At 42.9% G+C, this 15,457-nt stretch overlaps 1 protein-coding gene across 1 annotated transcript in view; it reads left to right on the forward strand.

The window, feature by feature from the left end:
- The window catches only part of RIMKLA (ribosomal modification protein rimK like family member A), a 64,044-nt gene that overhangs the window by 36,918 nt on the left and 11,669 nt on the right, over positions 1-15,457 (forward strand). Inside the window, exons 3-4 of the mRNA XM_020983433.2 lie at positions 1,127-1,213; positions 9,898-10,101. Coding sequence (XP_020839092.1) covers positions 1,127-1,213; positions 9,898-10,101 — 291 coding nt within the window. The remainder of the gene's footprint in view (positions 1-1,126; positions 1,214-9,897; positions 10,102-15,457) is intronic.

Here is a 15,457-nt window from a genome sequence, read left to right on the forward strand (position 1 = left end):
GATACGTGAGTCAGAGCTGCACAAAGTTGTCCCCCTCACTCTGTCTTCAGAGTCATTGAAATCCAGTGGCAAGACAAAAGTCAGGATGACTGGTGATGGCTCAGGGTGACCTTGAAGGCTTTAGTGTCTGACTAAGCTCTCAGTGCCTCATGGTATTTGCTTCAATCCCCTTCATGGCCATTGGAACAAATTGTTCTCATCTGCCTGTTCCACTGGGGAAGTTTGCACATGCTTGGTGTAGACACCCCCTTAATTACTGATGGGTTTGAGGCCTGTCAGTTACCCTCAACCTGGTTTGGCCTGTCTGCTGAGTTGGTTTACCAAGGTGTGTTTCTGTGTATGCTATAGTTTCTTCTAGCCACAGGTGCATAATAAATGTTTATTGATTGACTGACATCAGCGTAGGGTCACAAACTCGGAGATCGTGGTCTGAAGAAAAGTAGCTGTAGCAAAGGGTATTTGTGGTTAGGAACGAGGGAGATCACAAGGGAGCTACCAAACCAAGATTAGAACCAGGATGTCAGAATTCATGCAGATGGACAAGGGGAGTTCTGAGGCAAGAGCAAGTTAGGGCTGGAAAGGCAAATCTCCAACAAGTAGGCAACAATCCTTAATTATCAGCAATGTCTCCTCCCTGTTTCCCTGAGTGCTCAGACCATCTGCTTTCTCTCTGGGACCCAACAGAAGGCCATGGAAACCTCATGTACAGAGGTGGGAAAGAATAAGGTATGAGGTTGGGAACATAGGTACGATAGAATTGGGGAAATGGCGAGATGACTGGTTTGGTTGTAAAGGAAGGGCTGCCCTGAGGAATGGTGAAGGAAGAGGGTGGATGGTTAAGTGGGGCTGGTTGGTGGAGGGCCTCGAATGCAGAAGGGTCAGGACTTCACCTGGAAAGCCCAACCTGCCTAAGTCAGCTACCCTGTGGTGATAGCTGCTTAAGAAACATCATCCTGGTAGCCATTCACAGGTGACCTAGAACACTTATTCGCTAGCTCATAGAAATTGATGGTGTAGACACTGATGGGAGGAGCATTACTGTCCTAGAGAAGGCTGACCTCTAGAAGCACGCTGCCTTTTCCTTTCCCACTAGCTGTCATGCTTCTTTTTTCTTCTTTCTTGGCAGGTGGTCATGAAGACTTTGCCAAGATGATTGATGAAGCTGAGCCTCTGGGGTACCCTGTGGTGGTGAAGAGTACTCGAGGACATCGAGGTCAGTGCTCCTTAATGTGTGGTACCCCGAGGAAATTCACCAGCGTGCTTGGGAATTAGGGGGAGAAGCATTCAGCACTCACACCCAGCCCATTTGAAGTGCTTAGTAAATGCTCATTGATTGAGTTTTTTTTTCCTTCTGTAATGAACACTTAATAAATATCTGTGCAGTCTTATGGGGAATGGAAAAGACTGAGCATATGGTTCCCACTGTGGAAGAGTTTAAAGGCTGGCTGAGAAGCCAATGTCGGCATTCCTGAAACACCAGGAGACCAAAACTCAGGCACTTCGTGGTCAAATGCATAATGAAGTAGTGCAACCTGGGATGAATTACTTAACCTCTCTGGCCCATCAGCTTCCTCATCCATAAAATAAAGGAGTTGAAGTAGATGGTCTCTGAGGCCGCTTTTGATGTCTATGATCCTAGTTAATCATACCAATAGATGTCTTGTTGTTGTTAAATCTTTTCAGTCGTGTCCAACTCTTTGTGACACCATTTGGGATTTTCTTGGCAAAGATACTGGAGTAGTTTTCCATTTCCTTCTCCAGCTCATTTTACAGATGAGGAAGCTGAGGCAAATGCAGTTAAGTGACTTGCCCAGGGTCACAGAGCTATTAAGTGACTGAGGCCAGATTTGAACTCACAAAAATGACTCTTCCTAACTCCAGGCTCAATGTTATCCACTGGGCCCCCTAGGTGATATATGTTTACTGAGTGCCTGTTGTATGTGGGACCCTGTCCTTGGTGTTAGGGAGACAACTCAATTGTCACAGGATCACTGAATCTCAGAGTTGAAAGGTGCAAGGAGGAAGACAGACTGTGGTTATTTAATCCAGCCCATTCCTGGAGAAGAACTCCCTCTGCAGCATTCCTTCACGGAGGAGGAAGCTGCTACTGCCTGAGGTTGTGCATTGATTGCATTTGGGGATGGCTGTCATTGCCAGAAAGCTTTTCCTTCTTTCCTGCTTCAGCCTGCCTCTCTCAGCCTTTTCTACCAGCTGCTCCAAGCTCTGCCTTCTGGAGCCGACAGAACAAATCGAATCCCTGTTTCAGATGTCATCTCTTCAGATACTTGGGGATTGCCCTCATGTTCCTCCTGCGTTGTCTCTGCCCCAGGCTGAACGTCCTCGGTTCCTGTAACCTGTCCTCATGTGGCACGGACTCCGGCCCTTCACGAGCCTGGCTGCTTTTCTCTGGATGCTCTCCAGTGTGTTGGTGTCCTTGCATCATGTGGCGCCAACAGCTAAACACAGTATTCTGTATGTCTGCCCAGAGCAGAGTACGGCAGAACTGCCACCTCTTTATTTCTGAAAGCCGTCTCTCTTATTTTGGCTCAAGGCTGCCATGTCACACTGCTGACTCATGTTGAGCTTGCAATCCATTAAAGCCCCTAGATATTTTTCAGATAAACTGCAGTCTAGCCTACCTCCCCAGTCTTTTACTTAAGAAGTTATTATTTTTGAACCCCAATTCAAGACTTTATTCTTATTCCTACTAAATTTATCTTATTCAGTTCAGATCAGCATCCTAACCTGCAAAGATCTTTTTTGAATCATGACTGTCTCCATCGTGTTTGCTATCCCTCCCAACTTTGGGCAGATTTGATAAGCATGCCATGGAGGGCCTTTATCTAAGTCACTGATAAATCTATTAAACAGCACAGGGTCAGGCATAGCTACCAAGGGAGACCTCTTTCCAAATTGAACCATTGATGATCACTTTTTGGTTTTGGCCCATTTACCCATTTCTAAATCCTTCAGTTTTACTGTCATCTAGCCCACAGTTGTTCCTCTGTTTCACAGGAAAGACTTTATCATGAGAGACTTTATCAAATGCTTTGCTAAAACACAAATAAACTACACCCACGGCCTTACCTAGTTCTACCTTGATCATGTCAAGAGAGGACATAAGGTTTGTCTGGCATGATGTCATCTTGCTAAACTCTTCAATCCCCATTTCATTTCCTAAATGTTCACCAACCATCCCTTTATTAATACACTCTGGATTTTTGCCCGGAATCACAGTCAAGCTCACTGGCCTATAGTTTTCTATTCTCTTTCATTTTTTGAAAACTGGGCCAACTTGGATCCATCTCCAATCCTGCAATACCTTATTGATGTTCAGAAGATCACTGATAGTGACTCAGCAGTCATACCCAGCACCCATAGATTGTAGTTCATCTGGCGACTTGAACTTACCAAGGGCAGCTAGGTACTCTCTTACTGTCCCCATGCTTTCTGTGCATCATTTCCCTGTTAGCCATTTTTGCTTTTTTTCCTTTTCAGTCCAGAGATCATTCTTCCTGGCCAAAACAATAGACGCAAAATAAGCTTCAGGGCAGCTCTACTTTTTCTTTATCATCATTGGCCCATCTGCCCCTAGCAGAAACTCCACTTCTTCTCTGATTCTCCTCTTGTCCCCAATATATTTTTTAAATTTTTTAAAATTCATTTTGAACTTAAATACTTTTTTAAAAATACAAGAAAAGGAATTTCCATGTATACAACACAACCTAAAAGGATTCACTGTAACACCATGTGAAATTTACATTTCACACTGTTTGTTTGAAAAACTATGTAACAAGTCCTACTCATCATTTTCAAAGCTACTCTACTTTCTGTGCTTCCTTCTACATTTTCTTTTATTTTCTGCTGTGTACTTTTTGTGTTTTTTCCCTCCCACCCACCCCCACCCTAGAGATGGCTACCATTAGACACAAATACATATATATATATTTAAGACCATACTACGTATACTTCTATTTATCAGTTCTTTCTCTGGAGGCAGATAACATCTTCCTTCATGGTCCTTTGTAGTTAATTTGAGTATTAATAATACTCAAAATGACTTAGTTGCTCAAAGCTGTTCTTAAAACAACACTGCTGTTATTGTATACAACACTCTGTTGGTTCCACTCATTTTGCTTTTCATTGTTTCATACAAGTCTTTCCATGTTTTTCTAAACTCTACCAGCTCATCATTTTATACAGGACAGTAGTATTCCATCACAATCATATACCACAACTTGTTTAGCCATTCCCCAGTTGGTGGGTATCTCTGCAGTTTCCAGTTCTTTGCCACCACAAAGAGAGCTGCTATAAATATTTTAGAACATATAGGTTCTTTTCCTATTTCTCTAATCATCTTGGGAAGCAGACCTAATAGTGGTATTGCTGGGTTAAAGGCAGTTTAATAACTCTTTGGACACAATTCGAGATTGCTCTCCAAAATGGCTGAATTAGTTCACAAGTTTCACCAATAGTGAATTAGTGTTCCAATTTTTTCACATTCCCTACCAATATATCTTTTTTTATTTTATTTTTCCCCAATTATATGTTAAAACAATTTTTAACATTTTTAAAAAAGTTTTGAGTTCCAAATTCTACCCTTCCCTCCTTCCTTGCCCTACCCCCTCCCTGAGATGGTAAGCAATATGATATAGGTTACGCATGTGCAATCGTGTGAAACATTTCCATATTCATCATTTTGTACAAGGAGATGAATTTTTAAAAAGAATTGAAAAAGAAAGAAAGTGAAAAATAGCAGGCTTCAATCTGTATTCAGATATTATTGGTTCTTTCTCTGGAGGCAGAGAGTGTCTGGGGTCAATCTGAACTCAGGTCTTCCCGACTCCAAGCTAAGCTCTCTGTGCACTGTGGCACCACCTAGCGGTTCATAGGACTAGTTTTGCTGGAAAAATGGGAACTCATAGAGTTGTGAAAGAATCCTTTAATAAGCACCTACTATATTTAATAAGGCCCTGTGTTAGGCATTAGGGACACAAAGATGAACTAAGACAGCCCTCGTCCTCAAGGACTTTTATAATCTGATTAAGGAAGACAAGAATCATTCACAAGCCAAGATAAGTATGGCAAGGGAGGTTGAGGCCAGTGTGAGAAAAACCTCGGATGTTGGCTTGTGAGATTGTATTTTATCCTTTGGGCATTAGGGAGCTATTGAAGGTTTTGAGCAGAGGTATGAAACGGTCAGAGAGCTACTAGGAAGATTACTCTGTCAGCACATACAGGTTGGATTGGAGGTAGGTGGGGGAAGTAGGGAAAGACTGAAGCCAGAGATACCAGTTTAAATAGTCTAGGGAAGAGTTGATGAGGGCCAGTACCAGGCTGGTGGGAGTAGAGAGGAGGGGATGAATTTGAGAGAAGCTAAGCAGAACCTGTTTACCCAAGGATAATCAGAAGTGCTCACTGGGGGTAAGAGCATTTCAAATCTGGGGTGGGAAGTGAGGTAAAGCCTTCATGTAGGCAGGGGAGCAGTTAGGAAAGTTCCAGGGCCAAGTGAGCTCTTTGAGCTCATGAGGCCATGTTGTTCTCTAACAGTGAAGCCTTTAGTGCAGCGGTTACTTGAATGAATAATAGTATGTACTCTGTTCTGTCCAGCGTTGAGACCTTTGCCATTGGGGTTGAATGGGTTGGGAGAACAAACAGGAGCTAGATACAGGGAGCATGAGCTGTGCTCCAGCTCGTGTTCTTATTGTTCTGGTTCTAAGAAGGGTTTCCTCTTTGGTATCAAGAACATTTGCCTGATGGGGTCAGCCCAGCCCAGAGATTAGCCTATCCTTATGAGAGAAGACATCCAGTCCAGGATATCAAAGACTAGATCATCTGGAGGGGGTGGGCCCTTGTGGGGAAGGGGACTTGATCCAGCACCTAAGTCTGTGTATGGTCATCTTGTCACTGGCTGGCTCCTCTGGTTTCTGCTTGACCTGACTCACTGCTGCTTGCTTCCAGAGCTTCAGAATAGACAAGACAAAGTAGCACTTTTGTGATAGCTCTCTTAAGAAGACACCACTACCCTATCCTTTCCCCTCCTGCGAGGGACCTTGAGTCTAGAGGTACCACACTAGCTATAGAGGATTTATAAAGGTGATACCTAGAACACCCAAAACAACCATCACCCACTGGTTTACTTATATCCTAGTTCTGCTTCCAGTCTTTTAGTACCAGGGGCTTACTGCCACAAATCGATGAATCAGCAAGAATCTACTATGAGCCAGGGATTGGACAGAGTGCTGGGGAAGTAAATACAAAAAAATATAGGATTCCTACTTTTTTTTAAATTAAATTTTATTTTTTAATCAGCAAAAATTTATCCTCTCTCCCTTCCAATCTACCCTCCCAATTTGAGAATGAAAGAAAAAAAAAAACCCTTGCTACAAATAGTCAAGCAAAGCAAATTTTCACACTGGCTGTGTCTAAAAGGAACACAGTTTGTTTTTCCTTGACTGTATGTATTTGTAGCAAAGGTTTTGTTTTTCTTTTCATTCTCAGTTGGGGAGAATGGATTGGGAAGGAGAAAGGATACATTTTTGCTGATAAAATAAATGAATGAGTAATTAAAGAAATAAATGTATGTGTGTGTGTGTGTGTGTGTGTACATGTATACATATATATATATATAGGCATATACTCTATATATACATTTACATCTCTCTATTCTGTACATATGAGTGTGTATATATGCACATGTATGTGTGTGTGTATATTTTGTGTTTCATTGTTTTTTCTGTACTCTGAGTCTCTTACCTTTTCATCAGGAGAGAATTACAGTATGTTTTCATTGTCAGTCTTCTGGCATTGTAGTTGATCTTTAAGCTTATCAAAATTCCTAAATCTTTCAAAGCTTTTTGTCTCTGCAATATTTCTATCATTGTATAAATTATTCCCTTGGTTCTGTTCACTTCACTCTCCATCAGTTCATATGAGTCTCCCCAGGTTTCTCTGAAACCATCCCCTTTATCATTTCTTACAGCACAATAGTAATCCATCACATTTATATTTATAACCATAACTTGTTTAGCTATTCCCCAACTTGTAGGTGCTGCCTCAGATTCCAATTCTTTGCCATCTCAAAAAGAGATATAAATAGTTTTGTACCTCCCTTAGAGTTGTTTTTGCTTAGGACTGATCCCTCCCCTCTAATGCCTCTTTCTCCTTTCTCTTTTCCTCCCATTTCCTTGTTGAGTGAAATTTAGGTCTATATCCAATTCTCTGTGTGAATTCTTACCTCATTTGACCATTTCAGATGAGTGAGGTTGAAATGTCAGCTTCTCTCCCCAACCCCTTTCTTCTTATTTGTGTCAATTTCTATCTGTGTACCCCATTTATATGAAATATTTTTCACTAATCTTTCTTTCCCTTCTCCTCACTCAGTGCATTCTTCTTTCTTCCATTTCCATTCTTCTTTTAGTATCATCAAGGCATATCAGAACCATTCTCCAGCCTTCTGTTTAATTAGACTCCATTTGTAACCTCTAATGATAATGGGGTTCAGAAGGGACACATATTAGAATGTAAGTAGTTTATCTTTATGTAGTCTCTTATGATAGTTCATTCATGTTTACCTTTTTATGTTTCTCTTAACTCCTGTTTTTGCGCTTCAGAGTTTCTGCTCAGCTCTATTCTTTTCATCAGGAATGCTAGAAAAGTCTGTTTCATTGAATGTCCATTTTTGGAATATTATATTCTAAGCTCTCTACTTCTTCATAGTGGTGACTGCTAAATCATATATTATCCAACAATGAGCCTGATCTTATCTTCTTGGTACTTGGATTCTTTCTTTCTGGCTTTGCAGTACTTTTTCTTTGGCCTGGAAGCTTTGGATTTTGGTGACGAAATCCCTGGGAATTTTCATTTTGGGTTTTTTTTCAGGAAGTGACCAGTGGATTCTTTATAGTTCCACTTTTCTTTGTTTTGAAGAGGTCTGGGCAGTTTTCTTTTATGATTCTTTAAAATATAATATCTATGATCTTTTTTTGGTCGTAGTTTTCAAGTAGTCCAATGGTCCTTAATTTTTTTTCTTCTTAATCTATTTCCCAAGTCAGTTGTTTTTGTTATGAGAAACCTCACATTGTCTTCTATTTCTCCATACCCTGGAATGCCTCCCTTGGGTATAGATTCCACTCCCCAGTCCACCCTGGATCTGTGACCTGAAACTGGGTCATGAGTGACAAAGCTGCCAGTTGGCACCTGTTCGCATACCCTGCACAAGGTCATGATGCCCCAGTATGGGTCTGGGACCTTGTCTTGCCCCAGTGCACAGTCTTGGTCCACTTTCAGGCCCTGGACATTGTGATACTCTTCATGGCATGTTTCTGGCCAGACCTCATCCCCAATGTCCATAGACCTTACTTTCTGTCTCCCAGTCCTGTGACCTGCATGGGAAAAATGACTCCCTGTGATTTTTGTTCTCGGATTTTGCAGTCAGGACTTGGTCTGGTGTGTTTTCTGGATCTGTTTGGAGGAGTTTTATTGGGGGGAGCTTCCTGCGCTTCTCTTGGTACTCCACTATCATGACCGCTCCCCGAGATCAGCGGTGCCCCAAAATAGAACATAATACTCCAGATGTGGTCTGACCAGAGTATTGGAGGAATCATTACCTCCCTAGCTCTGGACATTTGGCTTCTCCTAATGCAATTTTAGGATGTTATTAGGTTTTTTGTGGGGGGCTTCCATATCACGTTGTTGAGCAAATGAGATAACATATGTAAAAGTTGGCCCCAAAGAAGAGATGAGAAGATACCTTTGCAGAGGTGGAAGTTCCATGAGTGTGGAACATGGCACATAACAGATTTTTTTGATATGTTAATCAATTTTCCTGGGGATTTCTTCTCATTCTTTTCCTTTCTTTAAAAAAGTCTTTTGTTATAGAGGATGGGTCTCTGGAAGAGGGGAAGGGAAGGCTATAAAGGGAAATATATGCAATGGGAAAACAAAAGTTAGTAATTAAAATGTATTTTTTTAAAAGAAAAAGAAGCAAGGTTTCCTCCAGAAGTTAGTGGCAATATCTCCAACATTTCCTTGGAAGTTCATTCTTTCAGAGGTTGTTGAGATATCCAGAAGTCATTTCCTGGACCTTGAAAGGAAAGAGGGCTGTAGTTCTTTGGGTCCTAATTCCTTCCATCATGGAATGTTGCTGGCATACAAGCTGTTTTCCTCATGCTCAAAAGCAGTTACTTCCACTGCAGTCTTCCCCCAAATCTTCATTATGGTATAGAGGTGATCCTGGGTTCTGAAAGGCAGGGAAGGCTCTCGTCCTGACTGAGGAGGACCAGCCAAGCCAGAGAGTATGGTCATCAGGAATGGATTATGTTTGGCCCAAGGAACTCCCTAAATTGCCTGTCAAAATATAAAGGCTTTCTAGTCCACCCTAGTGAGAAGAGTCCCTGTATGATGGTGCAGTAGATAGAGTGCTGAATTTGGAGCATGGAAGACCTGACTTCATATTCTGCCTCAGATGCTTCCTGGTTGTGTGACCCTGGGCAAGCCTCAGTTTCCTCATCTGTAAAATGGGGACAATAATAGCACCTCCCTTGTAGGATTGTTGTGAGGATGAACTGAGATAACATATGTAAAGCAATTTACAAACCATAAGGCACAATAGAAGTGCTAGCTATTATCATTATTAAGGCAATAGAAAAATCAATGGAAGAATTACACTTCTATGAAAATCAGAGGAAAGCCTAGGAGGACAAGGTTCACCAACATGCTAATGAAAACCAGGTCAGATAAGTGAGAGGCAGGGTAGGGACAAAGCAAAATGAGGTTGAGGAAAAATTAGATGAGGGCATTGGTTGGAGTAAAGTAGCACCTGAGAAGCTTAGGTGGACACAGGCCACAAATAATTGCCTTCATTATCTTTTTTGTGTGTCTTTATTTTTCTCTAAGGAAAAGCAGTTTTCCTCGCAAGAGATAAACACCATTTATCAGACATCTGCCACCTGGTCCGTCATGACGTGCCCTACCTGTTCCAGAAATACGTGAAGGAATCTCACGGAAAGGATATCCGCGTGGTGGTGGTGGGTGGCCACGTCATTGGCTCCATGCTTCGCTGCTCCACTGATGGGAGGATGCAGAGCAACTGTTCCTTAGGTACCATCCTGTAGCCTATCCCATAGGGTGAATTGCCCCTGTCCTCCTCACAGAAATGCATTCTCAGTATTAATCCCTATATCGTGGCTAGGTCTTGGTCCTGGCCCTGGGGCCAGCCGTGGTCACTCAGGTATTAGGTTTGGGTAGGGATTTTTTTCTCTCCCAGTTTTGGGCTGCATGTGTGGGAGTAAGGTGTGTTTATTTAAATATCCATGACAGAATCCTGCCAGCTGATAAGGGACTGGGCATGGCCAGGGAGCTGTGAAATGTCAGCATGCCAAATTTAGCTGAGGCATTTAGAGCAGCCCGCAGCAACCAGTCTTAGATCTGGTTGAACACCATACCAGTAGAAAGGCATGGCAGCACCAAACTGAAGAGAGAGGGTTACCCTCTTGAAGTTTATTTGATTGGAATTTGACCCAGATCAAATCATTACCAAGTGGATTAGGTGCTGGCCAGGTCCCTACTATAGCAGCATTCTTTGAACTCTGTTAGCATAAATGAGGAAAGGGCAGGAAGCCAAGTTCTTATCCTTCTTTACATCAATCACAGCAATGACGTTCAGTGGCAGGAATCCTGGTGGCTTTCAGAGGTCTCTGAATATCATTTCTCTCTATTGACACAATAAACTAGCAAGACAAAACACACAAAAGTCATGGTGTCTGCCTTCAAAAAGATTTTATTTTACAGATAGTCAATAAACAATACACAATATGGATGAATACAATGTTCTTTCTTTGTGAAGTACCATGGTATAGTGGGGAAGGCACCAACCAGGAGTCAAAATAACATTAACAACACCAACAGTGACATCAGCTGACATTTATATGGTAGCTTTAAAGTTTGTGTAGGTTACATTTTAGCTTCATGATAACCCTTTGAAGAAGTTACTGTACCATTTTACAGGTGAGAAAACTGAGGATCAAAGCAGTTAAGGGAATTTCCCCAGTCATATATAATAAGTGTTAGAAGTGGGATTTGAACCCAGGTCTTCCTGACCCCAGGGTCAACACAGTATCCTCTCTGTCATAGTGTGCTCCCAACCAGACTTTGATTCTTGGTTCCAGGGTTTGCTAGTTGGGTGACTCAGCAGGTCAGCCTCTCCCAGCCTTAGTTTCCTCATTTGTAAATGGAGATAATAATATTTGTAGTAGCTGCCTTGTTGGAAAGTGCCTTGTAAGACCTAAGGCACTATGTAAGTGAGCTATTGTTACTTTTATTTTCTTGGCTTTTAATTGATTGGTTTCCTTTTTTCATACTGTTTTGGGAAGGTCTTGGAAAAAGCAACAGTTTTCAAATTACATCTTTAGATTAGTGGGTAACCTTGCTCTATTAACCTTTGGTAGCAGGTAGTAGCCATAATAATGATAATAGCTAACATTCATATAGCACCTACTATGTGCTAAGCACTTTACAATTATTATTTCACTTGATCCTCACAACAACCCGGGGGAGGTAGGTGTTACTATCATTCCCATCTTACAGATAAGGAAACTGAGGCACACAGGAACTTGCCCAGGGTCACACGGCTACTAAGTGTCCAAGGCTGGATTTGAACTCAAGTCTTCCTGACTCCAGGCCCAGCACTCTTGCCACTGCGCCATTTAACTGTCTGAACTATCTAATAAGGGGACTCAAGGGCATTTAAGGTAGAGGGTGAGTTGCCCCTGTCCTCATCACAGAAGTGCATTCTCAGTATTAAATAGATGCCTTTATTAGTTAGTAATGTGAACAAGTAACCATAATGACTCAGACGTACCAACAGCAATACAAAAATACCCTGCAGAGCTCGGCAAGGCACAACCTTGGAGCCTGGGAGAATGCCTCATAGCCTAAGATAGGATGCGAACTCAGATGCTGGAAGGCCCACAGAGGTCAGCTGGTCTGACAGAGGAGGAAACCAAGGCCAGGGGGGGTTGACGATTGGCCCAAGGCCATCCAGGTAGTAAGCATCAGAGGGGCGATTCAGGCCCAGCTCTGGAGGAGCAATTCAAACCTCCGGCCAGGTGGCTCCAGAACCAGTGTTGTTTGCATTGTTCCAGAATAAGAAGTACCGTGGGTGTGGTAAAAAGAATTAGAGTGAGGACGTGAGCTTGAATCTCATTTCTCCCCCTTACTCTGTGACCTTGACAAGTCACATTAACCCCTCTGAGCCTTACTCTCTTCATTTGCAGTGGGAGAATGTTGAAGCAGATGATTTCTAAGATACCTTCCAACGCTAAATCTTGCGGGGGGGGGGCATTTCGGGGGATGTTCCATTATTTGGGAGGAATGTGCTATAGCAGCCCCTTTGGGCTTGAGCCCACTCTTTCAAGCTCTAAGTAGATGTGTAGAGGAGAGGGTGTACCCCGGCTCAGGGAGCCATGCTTGCACTTCTCTGCTTGCTGTATCTTCTCAGTAAGTATTCCTTTGCTCAGGCTAGACCCCATGTCTGGAATGTTCTCCATTTTTATTTCTGCCCCTTAAAATCACTAATTTCCTTCAAAGCTCAGCCCAGGTACCACCTCCTAGGCACAGCCTTTCCTTAAAACCCTACCCTCCAATTGTTACTATCCTCTACCTCCCAAAATGATTTTGTATGTAATAATAACTAATAATAATAGCTAGCATTTATACGGTGCTTAAAGGTTTGGCACGTGCTTTGCCAATATTACCTCATTTGATCCTCACAACAACCCTGGGAGGTAGGTGCTTTTATTACCCCCATTTTACAGATGAGGAAATTGAAGCAAACAGAGATTCTGACTCGTCTGAGGTCACACAGCTAATGAAGTGTCTGAGGTGGGATTTAAACTCAGGTCTTCCTGACTCCAGGCCCAGCATTGTATCCAGTGGGCCACCTGGCTGCCAGATACATTTCTCTGTGTACCAATTGTAGAATGCAAGTTGAATAGGTTCCTCGAAAGAGACTGATTTTCATTTCTTTTCTTTCCTCTTCTTTTCTTTTCTTTTTTGTACTTTCCTTTTTTTTCCAACTTAAAATTTTTTTTAGTGATAGATTTTGTTTTTACGTCACTTTCATTTCTGAGTAGATCCCTTACCTCCCCCAGTCATGGAATCATTCCTTGTAAAAGAATAAAAAAAGAAAGAAAGGAGGAAGCAATCCAGCAAAACCAGCTGGGCAACTGAATCTGGTGGTAAATGGATGCCTTAGTCCACATTCATAGTACCCCACCTCTATAAAGGGGAGAGAGAGAGAGAGAGAGAGAGAGAGAGAGAGAGAGAGAGAGAGAGAGAGAGAGAGAGAGAGAGAGAGAGAGAGAGAGAGAGAGAGGAATTGTCTCATCTCTTCTTACAGACCAGTCTCAGCCAATATAATTACCTGGTGGTCAATTTGTATTGGAGGTGGTTGTTCATCTTCCTCTTCTTGCCATTTACATTGTTGTAGTCATTATGCAAGGGCCGATTTTCATTTGTCTTGGTATTCCCAGTACCTAGGACAGTGCCTCCGCACTAACTAGGTGCCTAATAAATTTGTTGAATTGAATTGAATTGACAGTACCTAACATGGAGGAACTTAGAAGATTATAGGGCCCAAGGCTCAGAGCTCTAGTCTGATTGGAAAGATAGGATAAGGTGACAGAAGAGCTTTCTTCTTACTTTTGTTGAGTATTGTGGGGATATGCTGTTATTGTATGTTTCAAATATATTGTAAGAGTGTGATTAACAGACTTTGGTTAAAGAGTCTGACCCCTCCCCTGAGAATAGCCGAGTGATGAGTTACGGAGGAGAACCAGAGGAAGTAGGTGAAGGTATTAACCTGAGCTTCTGGGCTCAGGGTGTGTCAGTTATCCTCATCCACAAGTAAACTGGGGACTAGAGATGATATTCCCAAGGGCCTCCACAGGCCTCCTAGAAGGGGAGCATGGTCTCTAAAATATGAAGAGCCAGAAAATCTGTTTCAGGCTGGCTGAGAAAACTGGTCCAGAGCTGGGGATCTCTAGGGAAAGATGACCTCTGTCATCTTAAGGCCACATGGCCCCTCAGGAGACTAAATGGAAATGGTAGCTTAAGACAGTCTGTCTATAAACATTTATTAAGCACCTACTATATGCCAAACACTGTGCTGAGAGCTTTGGATTCAATGAAAAGGAAAAGACAGTCCCTGCCCTCAAGAAGCTCATGGTCTAACGGGATAAAACATAAAAAATAAACTGAAGGGAATGGGCTGGTGTGCCAAGTGTAGGGGCATGATGAAGTTCTGTAGCCAGGTGGGAAATGCTGAGGAGTCTTCCTAGTCCTCCTCCTTCAACAGAGAATCGGGAAGGGACCCTCCAATGTCCACCCTCCACCCTTTCTAAGTAGAGAGAGGGGGAGGCCCAAGGGCAGAAGGTACTGAGGAGGTATCAGTTGCAGAATTGATTTGATCTTGTAGGAAGATGAATTTTTGGAGATAATGGTGAGATCTAGGTGAACAGCCACATGGGAACTACACTATTCACCAAATAGTACAGTCAGCCTTAACAACTAGCCAGTGAGGATGTCTTAAATAAACTTACCAGGAAAGAAAGAAGTGGGCTAGGGACCTCCAAGAGCTAGGAATTGTGGCAACTTCGAGAACAGAGAAGGATGAAATGAAAGCCACAGGAAGAATATTATAGAAAACTGTCTTCCTCGTCTTTGGGTGCCAGGGCCCAGAGCAAGGCCTCCAAGAGCCAAAAGAGAGGCTGTGGAAGGGACATGGGGTCCAAGCTGAATAAAGCACTAGGAAGTGGGCCCTGGAAGGAACTGAGAATGTCACCTGTTGTAGGGGTGGAGTCCCCTTCTCCCCTGCCCCAGACTACCTCAGACTACAAGTTTGAAAATCTTGGTTGACTCCCCCTGCCCAGAACAATTCAGAAGCCTTTCTTTGGCAGAGTCCATCCTTGAGGTTACACCTCAATCCGTATCGTTGGCATACTATCTTTTTATATATTTGTGGGCCTCCTGGGTGTTTCCTCTTTGAAACTTTCAGGATGCTTGTGGATTTCCTTGGGTCAATCAATGATTTTGTAGAAGAGATTTGTAAGGACCTGTCGCCCAGGAGACCCACCATCTGAGGCATGAGGAGGCTTAGAGATCCATGTTGGCACATGAACAGTAGTCCCCAGGGCAGGGAACATCAGCCTCTGCAGTAAAAAGACTGAACTTGGTACTCCCTGAACTTGTATAGGCTGACCTGGCAGCTGGTCTTCTGGCAGGACTCAGCCCTGAGATCTTGGCCTTCTGTAGACACCATAGTGCAAAACCAGGCCTGTTTTCCAGCTTATCCTTGCTCTCCTCCCAACTTAGACAGTCCCTTCTTCACTCAGGCAGGGATTGGCTTTTCCCCCAAGCAGAGGGGAGGCGGGTGGGGAGGGGACATTGGCCCTAACAT

The sequence above is a fragment of the Phascolarctos cinereus genome, unplaced genomic scaffold (assembly GCF_003287225.1).
Source record: "Phascolarctos cinereus isolate Bilbo 61053 unplaced genomic scaffold, phaCin_HiC Scaffold_726;HRSCAF=1367, whole genome shotgun sequence".
NCBI lineage: Eukaryota > Metazoa > Chordata > Mammalia > Diprotodontia > Phascolarctidae > Phascolarctos > Phascolarctos cinereus.